The sequence below is a fragment of the Aethina tumida genome, chromosome 1 (assembly GCF_024364675.1).
Source record: "Aethina tumida isolate Nest 87 chromosome 1, icAetTumi1.1, whole genome shotgun sequence".
Taxonomy (NCBI): Eukaryota; Metazoa; Arthropoda; class Insecta; order Coleoptera; family Nitidulidae; genus Aethina; species Aethina tumida.
Window position 1 is genome coordinate 59,023,105 of NC_065435.1, and position 16,299 is coordinate 59,039,403.

The window sequence follows — 16,299 nt, forward strand, 5'->3', positions numbered from 1 at the left end:
TAAGATAGTCTCTCTAATTTTGTCCAATACTATACATACACTAAAAGTAATCAAATAAATCCATTTACTATTTATCTACTTCTCTAGCTCTGTAGCTAACTATAAAATTATTTGATGAAAAAAAATTATAATTTTTTTGCAATTTAAGTTTACAACTTAATTACATTAAACAGGCATTTTTCAAACAAAAATTATTATTATTGAAAAAATGAGATACAAAATAAAATACATTTTCAGTTAAGGACAGTAAATTTGTATTTAAATTAGAGTTCAAACTTACAGTACGTAATGTTTGAATTAAAAAAAACAGTTAATATATTAAAATATCGTCATTCTTTTTATTCTGATTACTTTTTATAAATGAAACGTACCAAAAAAAAATTATAATTAATAAAAATCTCTACAGTTTACATGGGTACCACTTGAATAAGGATCCGATTTCGCAAAACCGTCTGCGTCGACGCAGTAAAACTGGCTGGTGCTTTGTATATATTGCGTTTCGGCGTAATTGCCATTATAAATACACTCACTATTTAAGCCGTATCTTTTATTGTCTCTGGCACAGTCTAAAATAATTTTGTGTCTTTTTCAATTAACTTTTCAGTTAAATGTATATACATACTGCAATTTATGGTTAGAACTTCGTTCATGTCGTTACCCTGGTAAGATCCAATTAGGGAACCATCCCTCCACGTACAATATGGTCTATAAATAATGAACAAAATGTAGAAATAAATATTTTACATTAAAATTTAATTACCTGCTGTTACTTACGTTGAATGCTCCAAACGCACCATCACCATCACAAATTAAATACCTGAAATTAGTGTGCTCAACTCCATGATACTTAAGTTCTTCAATAATCATTTCCTGAGCATATTTCTCACTCTCACATTGCCTTAGGTATTGGTTGCCGACAATCAGTGAACTATCTAATGACAGTCTTTATTAATAATAACTGTATTTACTTTTACAGATATGATTTATTTAAGGATACTTACAACAAGGCAAATATTTCATGGCAGTTTTAGGAACTACGGTGGAATTCAGCTCGCCTGTTTTGGGTTCAACGCACCAACAGTGATCCCTATCGCACTGAAGCTTTTCGTAGTTGCCCTTACTATCACAATGAAAAAATACATAATTCCTTATACCTGCCTGTATGAGTTCCACTTTTCTTCTACTACAAGCTACCACTCAAAAATAAATTAATAATACTATACATATTTAGTAACATCTTACCACAAGTCATATCTTCTGATTCATCATATAAAGCTTCACCAAAAATTCTTTTGCCGTCACCATCAAAACAGAAGCATCTGTAATTCATCTTAAACATACACTTATATTCCTATCTTGGGCATTACATACCGTCCTGTTTTTCCACCTTTGCACTGCTTTGGTGCCCATGAACCGTCGTCTAAGCACTGTGGCTTAAAAAATTTTGCAGAATAATAAGTATCTTTGTAATCACTTGTATAAGCATGATAGGACATGCATTGTATGTCTAAAAAACATTTAATATATTAAACACCCTTTATATTGAATTTGGTACACACCTGGAACACATATTTCACTGCACCTGCTTAGAGTAGGACAATCACTCATAGTGTCACATGGTATACTTGTGTCACCTATAAAACTTAACTAATACTCATGTATCTTAAAAAGAATAGAACTGCTGAACTTACTGGTACACCTTTTATCCTTTATGTAACCAGGAGGACAAGGGCCAGACTTATCTGAAATGTTTATTAGATGCGGTATAAAACCATTCTTTAAATATTAAATTTAATGAAACAACTTACTAATGTCGAAATCATATTGTAAACAAGTTAAAGTACATTCATCCTGTTTCAAATAATAACTTTTATCTTCCTCACTTTGATCAATACAAGTCTGTTGGGAAAATTCAGTTATTATCGAATATTTACATGTTTCCGAACCAACCGAGTGACCAACACCTAAAAGAACTACTATAAAGATCACCTTGTTTAGAATCATTTTAAAACAATTCCTTTTTAAAATCAATATCTGTACTAAATTGATACATTAGATTACTTGCATTAATCCATTGATAACGATAATCTATCTTTATCAATTTACTTACGTTGTGATTGTCTCATATTATCTTCAAAATTATAAGTGATTAAGATTAGGTAAAAGATTCTTCGAAATATCACTTAAAGTCGATTTCAAAAGTTTAACTGCATAACAAAGCATGTTGTCTTTGACTTTTTGTAATTTTATCTTTTCACAAGTTCTCGTGAAAAAATAAGAAAATAACATTTATTTAGTAAAGTTAATAATAAAATATAATAAATAAATGTAACATAAATCAGAAATTTTTATTTTTATTCAAATTTAGTATCTTTTTTGTCCTCCATAGACTTTTGGAATGGTTAACACCTCCTCTGCATCCTTTCTATGGAGTTATTAATATCTTTTTAGAGCATTGGACCATATCGGCGAAATTATTGCTGAATGTTTTATAAGAATATTAGAGTGGGGTTGATGTTTCAAAATACGCCCCTTTAGCATATCCCATGTATATTAGATAGGGTTTAACACATGGGCTGAAAAGTCCCGGGCCTAACAAAGAAAACACGGTTAACGCGGGAAAAGAGGCGAATGCAATAAAACTAGCACCATTTGTGTTAGGCCCAGGATTTTCAGTCGATGTGTTAAGTCGATGCGGACGAGCATTATCGTCAATAGAAATGAAATTCTCTCTGATAGCAGCTTGAAAATTTGGTAATATACCATTAACAATTCCTTGTGTATATCTGATCGGTTATCGTTCAACAAATACCTTCCCTCGTAAAATTCTAGAACTATTCGATGACTTCGTGGAACACACGTTTGGGCATGTGTCCCCAGGATGGATCCACCTTGTCGTGGTCCTGGGGCTCAGTACCGCTCCCCAAACCAGTGGCAGTGGGGAGCTAACGGATGCAACACCTGCAAGTCCAATTCATCCCAAGGAAGATCTCGGACTTGTTCTTCCGAACCCAGCTGACACTATGGTTATGATCTTCGGACCGGTGCCCGGAGAGGAGTTCTTAAACTTTCCCCTCTTTGTCCCCCAAACAAATTTTGACAAATACCAGTGCAAATACTATTGCAATTAAATGCACATTACATTGAATTCTTTAAGTTATTTTTTTATAATCTGACTCGAATTTTATAAAGATTAATAAAATAATCACTGCCTATACAATACGAAAAGAGACATCATGTACAATAAAGATTCCCACTATGGGGCAGACGTCTACTGTCTCCGTCATGCATGATGTCCCTCTCTAAATTTAGACGGGTCAAACGCTTTTCCTACAACACAAAATTGATTTTCCGCAACACAAAATTGATTTCAATTATAATATGTGTAAGTACAGTGTACCAGTAGTTAAACTGTGACCAACCACATTTCGCATTTATTTTGTTTAAAATTTAAGTATTTTGGTTTAGGTACAAAATGAATAATGGGGAAAAAAATAGAGAGTAATTATTTTAAATAAAATGTAATATATTTTGATTGTATTTAATTACAGGTGTGCATTTCCTAATTAATGTGTGTGCTATTTCTATGGCCACCACTGTATATTTCTTATTTAACGATAGTTATAGTATGATCAAAACGAAAAAATAAAATTGTCGAATGGTCAGAAGTTAAAAGTAAAAAGTTTGCAAAAAACTATGTTTACATTAATTCAGATTTATTTGTATTAAACTATCCCTTTCTTTTTCTCACTGGAAATATGTTGAGTGAAATTGGCATCCCTGATTCTAAAACATAACCTCACATAATTGACAACTGTCACACGTGTTTATTTTTAAATTGTGATATTTGGAATGTTGCGTTAATAAATTAAAATTACAATGAATGGGAAAACAAAATTGTTACGAGACATAACAGATGAGTTCGAAGAGATTTCAAAGAATCCGGAATGTTTCTTAAAGTGAGTATAATTTATATTTATTAAAAAACTTATTCATCATTTAATTTTATTTTAGCTCGGATGTTCAGCTTCATAAAAAACTAAGAAACAATTTAAAGCGGACGTATGATTTGTCAAAGAGGGAAGAAATAAAATCAATTCAATCAAATGCTCTACCTACTCTTATTATAAAAAATTTTGACTTGGAACAAATATGGCAACAAATAGAATTACAAAACGATTCTGTATTGACCCGTTCGCTAACCAGTGTTAGTAAAATTCTTGTGAATAAAGAAAACCTTTTATTCAAAAATTTGGAGGAGAAATACATGGAAATAAATGACAATGAAGAGCATAATAAAGAAAATGTTAAAGAATCTAACGCTAATGAAAGTGATGAAGAAGAAGATGATGACAATCCATCAAATAGTGATAACATGGACATACATAATGATATCTCTGATGAGGAAAATCAAACAAAATCACAGTTTAATAAACCAAACAAAAAATCTGTAGTGGATGATGAATTCTTTAAACTAAGTGAAATGGAGGCATTTTTAAATGCTGAAGAGAAAAAACTGGATGATCCTGATTCTGGGAATGATTCTGAAGAATCAGGATCTGATGAAGAAGGCAGTGTTGATATGTTTAAGGATATGTCAGATGAAGAGGATCCTGTGAAAACAGCAAAGTATAAAGATTTTTTTGTACAAAAGGAGGAAGAAAAGAAACCGACCAAAAGAAATAAATTTTTAGAAGAATTTGACAGTGATGAAGATGATGATGATGATGAGGAAAATGGTGAAGCACCAAAGTCATCATTGGAATTGAGACAAGAGAGGTTGCAGAAAAAAATACAAGAATTAGAAGAAAATGCAATAAGTGAAAAACCTTGGCAACTAAAAGGTGAAATTACAGCAGAAAGTAGACCTCAAAATTCGTTATTAGAAGAGATTGTTGAATTTGATATGACTTCCAGACCTGCACCTGTTATGACTGAACAAACTTCCTTACAGTTAGAGGACATAATTAGACAAAGAATAAAGGATAAAGCATTTGATAGTGTTGAGCGTAAAGCAAAACCAGTAGACACACCATTGGAATACAAAAAGAAATTGGTATTGGATCAGGAAAAGAGCAAGGAGTCACTGGCTCAGATTTATGAGAAAGAATATTTGGAACAACAGGCAGCTTTGGACCCAAACAATGCTGATAAACCAGAAGAAGAACCAGAACTTCACAAAGAAATTAAAAGTCTCATGGGTAAATTATTTAATAAGTTGGATGCATTGTCCAATTTCCACTTTACACCCAAACCAGCAGTACCAGAACTAAAAATTATCAGTAATTTGCCAGCAATTAACATGGAAGAAGTGGCTCCTGTTGCAGTAAGTGACGGAGCCCTTCTAGCACCTGAAGAAGTTAAAAACAAAACTAAAGGAGAAATCTTAGGTAAATATTTCATGTGTAGGTGTGGTTAAAAAATTTTTCAAATTGAATTTATAGGTAAATCTGAGCGAACCAAAACTGACATGAAACGAGAAAGAAGGAAAAAGAAATTAAAACAAAAGCATCATGCTCAAGAGAAAGAGAAGAGAGAAAGCAAAACTAATACTTCTAATAGAGGTTTTAGTAATAAACGTAATCAACAAAATGCAGAGACTTTGATAAAGAAGTCTAGAAATATAAATAAGGTATTGTCATAGAATATTTTATTGGTTTAAATAATTAAATATATTTATTTTTTAGATGGACGAATCTACTGGTTCGAAGAGTCTTAAGTCGTCATCAGCTTTCTTCACGCAACTGCAGGATGAAGTTCAAACACATATTACTAATAAAGTTAATAAAACTAAGAAAAACACTGATTCCAAAACGATATCTTCTAAAATTAAGTTGTAATTTATAGATGAATAAAAAAAATAAATGAATCTTTTTAATTTTTGTTACTGATTTAAATCAAAAGCATTTTAATACATTTAAAAGCGTATTGTGTAGATATCAATCAAAATATTATTTTAGCTAAAAATATTTGGCAGCTCGGGTATTTCTAATACAAGTTTAATAAAATGAAATTAAATTTTTAATTTTTGATGTTCAATCCTCTTCATTTTCCATAAATAATACCTGTACCAGCAGATAATAATTTGCAAATATATGAACCAATAACAGAGAAATTGGTTATTTTATTAAACTTACTTTTTGGGGTTGATTGATTTAAAGAATGTTTTTACGTATGAAACAATAAAATATAATTTTCAAATTCTAATTGTTTATAATATTATTTGACATGCTCTGTGACAATTATGACATTTATCCGTATCGAAACAATAAAATATAATTTTCAAATTCTAATTGTTTATAATATCATTTGACATGCTCTGTGACAATTATGACATTTACCCGTTTCGATTGGCAGTCAACCATCGGCCGGTGAATTGTGATTTTGTAATTGTTCATAATATAAATTGAGTTTTATTAATACACGTAAATTAAATATACAATTGGTTCTACTTCAAGACTATGACCGCTTTCGAAGGTGCCTTAATTAAATAAATATATAGTTTATAGGTTATAATTTTTCTCGTGTGTTGTAGAATTCGGTGTTTTACCAGAAATCGCTAAAGCCATAGAAGAATTGGAATGGACGTAAGTAAACAATGGTTGTTTGTTTAGTCGGATTGTAACATGTTACTTGTAGATTACCAACAGACATCCAAGCCGAAGGTGTTCCTTTGGTGTTAGGAGGAGGAGATGTCTTAATGGCAGCTGAAACAGGCAGTGGCAAAACTGCTGCATTTTGTCTACCAATCATTCAAATAGTGTGGGAAACTCTTAAAGATATAGAATCTGGAAAAACATCCAAAGCCTCCACAAACATATGTAAGATATTCTTTTATGTATATCTACAAATAAAATATAATTTTTAAAATGTAATATTTAGCTCCACCATGGAAAATGTCTACATTAGATAGGGGCAATGCTCTGGCAGTATCTCCTGATGGCCTTAGAGTTCAATCTAGGGAGCAAAAAGAATGGCATGGTGTTCGATGCACCAGAGGTGTGTCTTCTGGAAAATGGGGATTTGAAGCTACTGTCACTGATGAAGGGCTTTGTAGAGTTGGCTGGTCCACACTTCAAGCTAATTTAGACTTAGGAACAGACAGGTGTGTATTTTGCCAGGTTATTTGATATGTTTTATCAACTTTTCTGTTTAGGTTTGGCTTTGGATTTGGGGGTACAGGAAAAAAATCTAATAACAAACAGTTTGATACTTATGGAGAACCATTTGGAAAGTGTGATGTTATTACTTGCTTATTGGACTTGGATGCCAAGGAAATTAAATTTTTGAAGAATGGAGATGATTTAGGACGTGCCTTTACCATAAATCAGCAATTGCACAATGTCGCATTTTTTCCAGCAGTTGTACTTAAGGTATTTCTTAATTTTGCCTCACATATTCTTTATGTTTATATACAGTTATTACATATTCTACTATGCATCTTTGGAAGTGGATATTTAATTTTTCACAATCCATACTAATTGCATTAGATTGCAAGAAATATATTATGAAAATAAAATTTAAGAAACAGTGTAATGCCCTTCATAAATTAAACAAAATTATATGCATTGCATTATTGAAACAAAATTAATTGTTAATTGGTAGTGATTGTTTCCCATTCTCTGTGGGCTACCCAATGCCCATATCTAAGAGCAGCATCATGCAACCTCTTTATGAAATGAAATGTTCTTTATTTTTGTCTATTACATATATAAAAAGTAAAATAAATTTAAAATACTAACTGTCTAGAGCTACAAATATTCAAATGATATTACTGATCAGAATAAAATATATTAAAAATGTTCGTAAATCTATTTAATCTAAAAACTTCAAACTATCTTTAAAAGCGATGCAGTGTAAAACATAATTTATAAAAGGTCTAGTTGTCATATATTGAAAAATTGAGCCTATATTTTTGTAGAATGCCGAGATGGCCTTTAATTTTGGCGACACACCATTTAAATATTGCCTGCCTCAAGGTTATCAACCTATAATGTCAGCGTCCAAAGAAAATGTGGTAGTTAATACAAATGGACAAAGTAATTCAGCTGCAACCACGAAAATTGCAAATAACGCTCCACAGGCCATAATTATTGAGGTAAAAATTATAATTTAGTTTAGTTCAATTCAGTGGCAATAAAACCTTTCAGCCATCCAGAGAACTGGCAGAACAAACCAGCAATCAAATCAAGAAATTTAAAAAATATTTGGAATCACCTGGAATAAGGGAGTTACTGGTTATTGGAGGCGTTAATGTAAAGGAACAAATTTCGGTTTTACAGAACACAGGGGCTGATATTATTGTGGGCACACCTGGTAGGCTAGAAGATCTAATTCAAGGAGGTATTTAAATATCCTTTTAATTTTAAATTGGAGATTATGTAACCAGTTGATTTTAGGATACCTCTCGTTATCGAACTGTCGATTTTTTGTTTTGGATGAAGCTGATGGATTGCTAAAACAGGGTTACACAGATTTAATTGAAAGATTACACAAACAAATGCCGAAAATCACATCCGATGGCAAAAGATTGCAGATGATTGTTTGCAGTGCTACTTTGCATGCGTTTGAAGTTAAAAAAATGGCGGAAAAACTTATGCATTTTCCTACATGGATAGATTTGAAAGGAGAAGATTCTGTGCCTGAAACAGTCCATCATGTTGTTGTAAAGGTAGACCCACAACAGGACAAGAGTTGGCGTGATAACAGAAGGTACTACTAGATAATAGTCAAATCATAAATGAATAAAATTGTTAAGAGTTTCAACTAGATAGTTTAAATAATATAAATAATTATAATTTTAAGAACATATTAATTCAATTGCTGAAACTTTGTAGGCAAATTACCACTGATGGTGTGCACACTGCTGATAACCTTTCTTATGATAATAGTCCTGAAGCAATGAGTGAAGCAGTTAAATTACTGAAAGGAACGTACTGTGTTAAGGCAATAGACGAACATAATATGGATCGTGCCATTATTTTCTGCAGGACAAAATTAGACTGTGACAATTTAGAAAGATTCCTAAAGAGTATTGACAAGAATAAGTATTCATGCGTGTGTTTACATGGTGACAGAAAGCCGAACGAAAGAAAGGCGAACTTGGAATTGTTTAAACAAGGAAAGGTAAAATTTTTGATTTGTACGGACGTTGCGGCGAGAGGACTGGATATTACAGGATTGCCATTTAGTAAGAGTTCAATTTTTCGTTTAGAATCAAAATTAAAGTGTCTTTTTCAGTGATTAATGTTACTTTGCCAGACGAAAAAAGTAATTATGTTCATCGAATTGGTAGGGTAGGACGTGCCGAGAGAATGGGATTGGCTATAAGTTTAGTCAGTACTGTCCCAGAGAAGGTATTTTGTCAAATCAAGTATTTCGTAAAAACATCTTTTTTGTACCTGGTGCATTATTTGGGAAATAATACAGAATTTGTTTTACTTTTTAACTCTTTAAATTAAGAGAATTGTATGTTTTATTTCCTTAATAATTTACAAACGTGAATAAGTAATTCTGTTATGTTATTAATGATTATCTTTAGGTTTGGTATCATGGCGAATGGTGCAAGTCACGAGGTAGAAACTGTTATAATACTAATTTAACAGACGTTAAAGGGTGTTGCATTTGGTATAACGAACCACAGGTAACCATTTGGTGTTTCAGGAAGCATTAAAGTAATCTTGTTATTTTTAGTTTTTGGGAGACATTGAGGAGCATCTTAATGTGACCATTCAACAAATCGGAACTGATTTTAAGGTGCCTGTCGATGAATTCGATGGGAAAGTGGTTTATGGTCAAAAGAGGGCGGCTCAGGGAACCTCGTACGAAACTCACACAGCGCAGATGATCCCAATTGTTAAAGATCTGACAAAACTAGAAAAGGAAGCTCAGCTGCTCTATCTGAAGAGGCATTTATCCAAATTAGCACAATGAATTCATTCAATTTATACTAATTTATTGTACTGAAATTAAAAGGCTTTTAATTTAATTTAAAACTTGTATATTAATAAACAATTTATAAAATACAATATCTTATACATAAATAGACTAGGTACAAAATATTTAATACCAACTTCTTGAAAATTAAAATAAATTACCACTAACAAAAATGCATTTTATTATCAATGTAAATCATACATAATAATTTTGGATAAAAGTACTCATTAATATAATTAATACAATTACATTTTGGGTAAACCTGAATGGTACATAAGTAGGTAGTTTTTCATTCATACAAAATACAGCTCTTATTCTATAGAATAGAAAAAAAATCTATTTATCAATGTCGCTAATTTTTTCCCAATCATCTTCAGCGCTACTACTGTTACTACTGGGGGTATCTAAACTGTTGGATGAGTCTACTTTGTTAATATTTGCTTTCTCTTCAATTATATCTTCAGCATTCTTCGTTGGTTTTGCCTTATTTTTTTGCGATTCTTGTTTGAAAACGACATCTTCCCCAATTGGACTTTTTATTCTTTTAGGACTTTGTTTTTTTGTTTTAGTCTCATACTCATACTGCTCTAATAATTTTATTTGCTCTTCTTCAGTCAATTCTACGTCGTTTGCAAAATCTTCTGAAATAATATATTAAATAAAAATTCAATAAACAATGCTTGTAGTGAACAAAATGTACCTTGCTCCCATTTAAGATTTTCTTCAGTCATTTGCTTCTCTTTCTGTTCTCTCTTTTCCAAAGCTTCTTGTCGTGCAATATCATCTTCAAGAAGAGCTTTTTTGAATAAGTACCTAAAAAAGGAATGTATTCACAATACAAAATTTAGAATAAAATATTTCATAAAAGAATTTAATTCAAATTTTATTCAATACATATTATGTTTAGTTGTTTTTTGTCACACATTTTAAAAACGGGCATATTACTTCATAGTAATAATTGGTTAACCAAACCAAATATTCAAATATATTTACGTCTTGTAGTAATATTAATAAGAATTTATTCTTAGTAAAATTTATATTATTTTACTGAACTCACTAGGGAAAAATAATTAAAATGAAAAATATAATATAAATATTGCTCTGATTATTAACACTTTGGGAGAATTAATAAAAGAAATCCTTTCTTGTCTTCCAGGAAAATAAAAAATTATTTAATTGAGTCATACAATATCAGTGTGTTCAGTAGAACAGTCGGACCTCGATTGAATGAAGAAAACTTGGAAAAAAGAATATTTGAACAAGACTAAAGTTTAATTATCCTCCAGAATTTTTGTGAAGAATATTTTGAAGATAAATCCGAGTTATGTTCATCGTCCTCCAAATAAAAGTTTATACACTACTAAAACTTGGTATGAGATAGAGAAAACCTTATGGGGTTCATTATGTTGGCATCGCAGACGACAATCAGAGAAAATAATTGGTAAAATGAACTGTTTCGTACATAGAGATAATATCATGAGAGATGTAATGGAACTATTTACCAACAATAATTTACCAGTGACATGGATTTTTATGAAAGATAATAATCCAAACTTGTTCAAAATTAATTAAAATATGAGCATGTACAATTCAATTGGAAGTTGAGAGAACAATATAAAGTGTCGATTAAAATACCATAAATCGACAAATTTAGATGAATTTATTATGGCTATTAATTTTTATCTCGGTGAATATTAGTTTTAGTTATGTATAAATTATTTAATAAATATGTATTTTATTAATGTTTATTATTTCTGTACTATGTTTATTTTATTTAAGAATTAATTTATGTGGAAATTATTTTGATTTAGGCACAAAATGAATAACTGTAGAAAGAATATAATACATTTATTTTAAATAAAATATACTGATTGCTACTTAATATTAATTAATAATGTTTACTATTTCTCTGGCCACCACTATACAAATCATGAATCCTGTTAGTTGCTTAAGTGTCTTTTTGAAATTTTTTTATCTGAAAATTCCCTTCACAATCCATTCCCTTTTAACAATCATTTAAATTCATCACTAATATGTTTGGTAGATCTGCAAGCAATTTCCAGAAAAAACTAATTCCATCTGAAGGATCTCATCATACCCAACCAACTCAAAATTGTTGATTTCAATAATTAAGTATTCCACTACTAAAAATATATTACATAATTGTCACAAAAATAAAATAGTGAATTATGTATGTAAACATAAAAAATCGAAAATAAAACATAGGAGGTAATATAAAAGAATGGTTTAAGATTGAAGTAAAATTATTTTCTTTTTTTTTTAGCGAGTTACATACTGTGTAAAATAAAATAACACTATATGAACTAGAATTTATGAATATGTTTATAAAGTATACCTAACAGGAATAAGGTTATTACTCATCAACTGGTATCTACATAATTTTGTAGATAAAATTCTTATATCTTGTTTACTGTTAGCAAATTGAAATATTTACCCATAGAATGAATACTAATGTATTAATAAACTAATATTAAAGTTATAGATTGTAATATGATTTGTAAATAATATAAATTAAATTCATGAAAAAATTCAATATAAATGAATAATTTATTAATAGGTAAATTTAACTAACCTTTTCCAAAATATTGAATGTTCAACTGAATCTGGTACAAGTTGAGTATACTGATTTTTTAAAACACTTGAACTATTTAAATGCTTCTCTATCCGTTCAGAAGACAACTGATCATCCACAATTTCCAACCAGCACTGAAATTGCTTTAACAATGATTCATCTGGATCAGCCAAATAAGTTACTGGATCTTTTTGCAACTGATATACAGCTTGCTAAAAACAAAATCATGTAATACATGATCCTAAAACAAATTTATCTCATCTACCTGTAGTTTGGTTAAAGTAACTGTTTCTGAGTTCTCAACAATAAGAATTGCTTCTGTATCAGAATCATCGGGGCTTGGATTCAAAACAGTATTCACTTGACCTAAAAAGGAACTAAAGCTCCTTTTCATAGAACTTGCAGTTGAGTCAGGTGAATCAAGCTAAAAAAGTCAACAATTAGTTAAATATTTATAGATAATTTCAACAGTGTATAATCTATATCTGTTTGGTGACAGGCTCTATCACTTTTATAAACTAATTAGAATTACTGAAATATTACCTTTAAAGCTTTTTCTACCACTGAACCTGTGGAGGAAACGATACCGTTAACTTCCGATTTTACTACAGACCCAAACTCCTCGAGGTCTGTTCTCACCAAATCAAAGACTTCAGTACTCTGAAAATGTAAGATAATAAATAACATTTTAATTCAAAACTAACAACAATTATACTTTATTCTTTGCAGCATTTAGCCAAGATCCTAACCAGCTGTCATTCCTAAAATCATAATTTTTTGTAAATAAACCATCTGACATATTGGTTAATGCCCTCTGTAAAATTATGTGATTTTTACATTAGATTTAACGTATTTACTTACTTTTCGGCCATTCTGTTGAGTTGATTTACAAAAAATTTATGTTATGTTGCACTGACAATTTTGTATTGACAATTACGAAGGTTGAAAGTTCTTTGTTTTGTTTTACGCCATGAAACAAGTTGCGGCCATATTTTTTTAATAAACGATAACACTAATCCGAAGTTAGCTCGGTATTACTGTACGCAATCCTCTTCTTCTTCAGTAATTGCGTTTCAAAATCAGGAAAATCGATAATGTATTTTTGGTGGACAATATTTAAAATTAAACTGTCAATGTTTTGATTTGATGAACTATTTATTGAGTGTGTGAGGTAAATAATTGAATGTCAATGTAAATTCTTATTGTTTGATCAGCAGACAGCTGCAACAAGCAAGTTGTTATGAATTAACATAGATGGCAAACTATTAAAATACTAAATTTAAATATTTAATCACACAATTTTATTGGTTTACTGATACTAAGTAAAAAAAAATAATACACCATACATACCTGATAAATCAGACAAAATAAAAATTTTCCGAAACTATATATGTTTTAAAATAATTTCATAACAGTTTCTACCCTTTTTGTATTTTTTGCAGTTATTTTTAACTGATATATTGATGATTAAGATTGATAAGAAATTTATTGGCTAATAAATAAATAAAATAATTTATTTGTTTGCATTTCTGATTTTATTTAATCTAAAATATTTCAAAATGTTCTAAAAATTTAGTTGCATAAACATTCTGCATAAAATTATTTCGTTTATTTTTAAAAAATGTAAGTACTTTTTACCTTTGATGCTTTTTAAAGAGTTTCTTAGAAATAATAAAAAAAAAAATAAAAAAAATGGAGACTATTCCGACATTATTTATTTTACAATTTGCTTAATATTATGTACACATATCACAAACATTGACAAGAATAATAATGAGTACCATGAACATTCATTTTTTCTTTCAAAATTTTAAAATAGAATCTTAAATAAAATTGACACACTGCTGACCATAGATTTGTATTAAAATAAAAAAATAAATATGGCCTGATTTACTGTTACTGTGAGAAGTTTGTTAGTGGATGGAGCTTCGTTTGTTCCCAGACCTACAAGAAAAACCATTTACTGGACCACTGAACAGTGGAGACGAGTAGATTTTAGTGACGAGTCTAAATTAAATTTTTAAAAAATGATGATTTTTCTTATGTTAAAATCCTGCAGGGAAAAAACGACGTACTATGGTGATGCTTCAATTCTTCTGGCGTAGGTCCCCTTGGACTGTACAGAGATATATAAACAACAATTTACTTCCATATATTGAAGAAACGATGCTTTTTATAAATGTGTTTCAACATGAAAATATTCTTAAACACAGATTTAAAATTGTGACGGATTGGTTTACAGACCAAAACATCCATGTTTTGTTTTGCCCTTCCCATTCTCAAGACATCAACCCTATAGAAAACATGAGGGATCAAGTTTATAACCAAATTTGACATAAAAATTTTACAAATTTAAATAAATTCATCAAGGCAATTCTTGAAGAAATATAGAAGTTTGGAAACCTTAAATGTGAATTGTTTATTATTCGAATAATTAATAAACAATGAATGATTTAAGTAGAGTTACTGTTCTTTCTCCTACATAAGGGATTAATAAAAATGCTTCTATAAATTGAATTTACTTTTATTAAGATATAAAGTAAATTATTTTTTTTTATTTGGACATAAGTTTGGAAACTTTAAATAATTTAATTTTCGAATAACAAACCAAAAACAAATAGAAGCTTTAATATTTTGTTGCCTAACAATCAGCTTGTACGACTGTTGCACACCTATTGTTCATGGAGTCAACCAATATTCTGGTAAATTCTGGAGGTGTTTTTTGCCGTTGAAGCCATTTAAAATGTCACTAAAATTCAGGGCAAAAGATCTAACGAGGCGAATCTCCTTGGCGGCAAGTCATATATGAAAGAGAACAGATGTGTTGTAATGAATCACTCAAACTTTGTCTCTTGTTTAGAATAGCTGAAAAATTGTGAATAATTAATGTAAATTGAAACAACTACTACAACTCTAAGTTTCTTTAAGTATTGTATATTTAAAATAGATATTGAAATAAGTTTTTTCTTTCTCTTCTTCTTATAACTTGTGGTTAAATTTCCAAATCATATTTTGTAAACACGCTGCATAAAAAGCAATACGTATAATTGTATGTTTTTAATGATATTATGTTAATGGCAAGGGGAAATTATTATTATTATTATTACATAAGAAAATGTTTGTAATAAGTTATAATTATTTTTACAAACGAATTCTGAAAAGTATCTACAAGTTAAAATTGTCTTAATTTATACATATAATCCTTATATTAAAAATGCCTTTTAGTAGTATGTATTTTTACTAAATATTTATGTTTATTATTGTTATTGTTATTATTATTTTTATTATTATTTTGTATTTTAATATACAGAAAATTTATTTTAATATTATTTTTTAAAATTATTGTTTATTTGCTAATTTAAACAATTATATCGTTATTTTATGAACATAAATAAATGTCAAAATTAACGCGTAATTTAAACAAGAACGATATAACAAACTGTGTTTAACTTTTAAAATATTATGTATGGTATTATGGATTATTAATTCGAATTCATTATTGTTATTTATCAACAGAATTATAGAAACATGTGCGCATTTATAAATAAAAACGTTAAACAGGAAAAAATTGTTTTATTTCAATTTAGTTCAGTATGATTTGTCGTGTCCTCACAGTATCATAGGTGTTTTAAATTTTGTTTGTTGTTTCCGCATAAAATTAATTTGTCTGAAGTTGTCTGTACCTTAGTTACATTAATCTTTACACTCTTTACATTCAAGTTGAACCATCAACAATCTCTCTAGTTATGAGATGGTTTATCGACAGGGAT

At 29.7% G+C, this 16,299-nt stretch overlaps 4 protein-coding genes across 6 annotated transcripts; 2 read left to right on the forward strand and 2 right to left on the reverse strand.

Moving 5' to 3' along the window:
* Positions 1-314: 314 nt before the first annotated feature.
* Positions 315-2,009, reverse strand: LOC109608478 (uncharacterized). Of its 2 annotated transcripts, XM_049970732.1 has the most exons (9): positions 1,809-2,009; positions 1,692-1,742; positions 1,560-1,634; positions 1,372-1,507; positions 1,243-1,319; positions 1,002-1,190; positions 761-932; positions 623-705; positions 315-566 (listed from the first exon to the last, which is right to left on the reverse strand). In XM_049970732.1, the coding sequence occupies exons 1-9, from the start codon at positions 2,002-2,004 to the stop codon at positions 388-390; spliced, it is 1,158 nt and encodes a 385-aa protein (XP_049826689.1). In that variant the 5' UTR covers positions 2,005-2,009; the 3' UTR covers positions 315-387. The 2 variants fall into 2 exon arrangements, with proteins under 2 accessions (XP_049826689.1, XP_049826690.1); XM_049970733.1 differs by lacking the exon at positions 1,809-2,009 and having other exon boundaries at positions 1,560-1,642.
* A 1,807-nt stretch (positions 2,010-3,816) lies between these two features.
* LOC109608477 (U3 small nucleolar ribonucleoprotein protein MPP10) lies at positions 3,817-6,003 on the forward strand. The gene is made up of 4 exons (XM_020024917.2): positions 3,817-3,959; positions 4,015-5,390; positions 5,445-5,632; positions 5,688-6,003. The coding sequence occupies exons 1-4, from the start codon at positions 3,880-3,882 to the stop codon at positions 5,838-5,840; spliced, it is 1,797 nt and encodes a 598-aa protein (XP_019880476.1). The 5' UTR covers positions 3,817-3,879; the 3' UTR covers positions 5,841-6,003.
* A 345-nt stretch (positions 6,004-6,348) lies between these two features.
* Positions 6,349-10,028, forward strand: LOC109608521 (ATP-dependent RNA helicase Ddx1). Its single transcript, XM_020024962.2, has 12 exons — positions 6,349-6,477; positions 6,536-6,587; positions 6,640-6,821; positions 6,883-7,105; positions 7,157-7,373; positions 7,922-8,098; positions 8,151-8,343; positions 8,400-8,712; positions 8,838-9,190; positions 9,241-9,356; positions 9,542-9,643; positions 9,694-10,028. Exons 1-12 carry the CDS (start codon positions 6,462-6,464, stop codon positions 9,931-9,933), a joined length of 2,184 nt encoding a protein of 727 aa, XP_019880521.2. The 5' UTR covers positions 6,349-6,461; the 3' UTR covers positions 9,934-10,028.
* A 72-nt stretch (positions 10,029-10,100) lies between these two features.
* LOC109608520 (BSD domain-containing protein 1) lies at positions 10,101-13,604 on the reverse strand. 2 transcript variants are annotated; one of them, XM_020024961.2, is made up of 7 exons: positions 13,391-13,604; positions 13,245-13,290; positions 13,073-13,189; positions 12,795-12,953; positions 12,530-12,741; positions 10,637-10,749; positions 10,101-10,574 (listed from the first exon to the last, which is right to left on the reverse strand). In XM_020024961.2, exons 1-7 carry the CDS (start codon positions 13,399-13,401, stop codon positions 10,273-10,275), a joined length of 960 nt encoding a protein of 319 aa, XP_019880520.1. In that variant the 5' UTR covers positions 13,402-13,604; the 3' UTR covers positions 10,101-10,272. The 2 variants fall into 2 exon arrangements, with proteins under 2 accessions (XP_019880520.1, XP_019880518.1); XM_020024959.2 differs by having other exon boundaries at positions 10,101-10,577; positions 13,391-13,599.
* Positions 13,605-16,299: the final 2,695 nt, after the last annotated feature.

What these genes read in the sequence shown, in the direction of transcription:
- LOC109608478 (XM_049970732.1), bottom strand. Translation starts at nt 2,004, where the DNA reads ATGATTCTAAACAAGGTGATCTTTATAGTAGTTCTTTTAGGTGTTGGT. An exon ending in ACAATATGATTTCGACATTA is followed by an intron (nt 1,743 to 1,808) that starts GTAAGTTGTTTC and finishes TAAACATTTCAG; the next exon opens with ATAAGTCTGGCCCTTGTCCT. An exon ending in CATGAAATATTTGCCTTGTT is followed by an intron (nt 933 to 1,001) that starts GTAAGTATCCTT and finishes GACTGTCATTAG; the next exon opens with ATAGTTCACTGATTGTCGGC.
- LOC109608477 (XM_020024917.2), top strand. Translation starts at nt 3,880, where the DNA reads ATGAATGGGAAAACAAAATTGTTACGAGACATAACAGATGAGTTCGAA. An exon ending in AATCCGGAATGTTTCTTAAA is followed by an intron (nt 3,960 to 4,014) that starts GTGAGTATAATT and finishes ATTTTATTTTAG; the next exon opens with CTCGGATGTTCAGCTTCATA. An exon ending in AGTCTAGAAATATAAATAAG is followed by an intron (nt 5,633 to 5,687) that starts GTATTGTCATAG and finishes TTTATTTTTTAG; the next exon opens with ATGGACGAATCTACTGGTTC.
- LOC109608521 (XM_020024962.2), top strand. An exon ending in AGTTGGCGTGATAACAGAAG is followed by an intron (nt 8,713 to 8,837) that starts GTACTACTAGAT and finishes GAAACTTTGTAG; the next exon opens with GCAAATTACCACTGATGGTG. An exon ending in TATTACAGGATTGCCATTTA is followed by an intron (nt 9,191 to 9,240) that starts GTAAGAGTTCAA and finishes TGTCTTTTTCAG; the next exon opens with TGATTAATGTTACTTTGCCA.
- LOC109608520 (XM_020024959.2), bottom strand. An exon ending in TAAATGCTGCAAAGAATAAA is followed by an intron (nt 13,190 to 13,244) that starts GTATAATTGTTG and finishes TTACATTTTCAG; the next exon opens with AGTACTGAAGTCTTTGATTT. An exon ending in TGGTAGAAAAAGCTTTAAAG is followed by an intron (nt 12,954 to 13,072) that starts GTAATATTTCAG and finishes TGACTTTTTTAG; the next exon opens with CTTGATTCACCTGACTCAAC.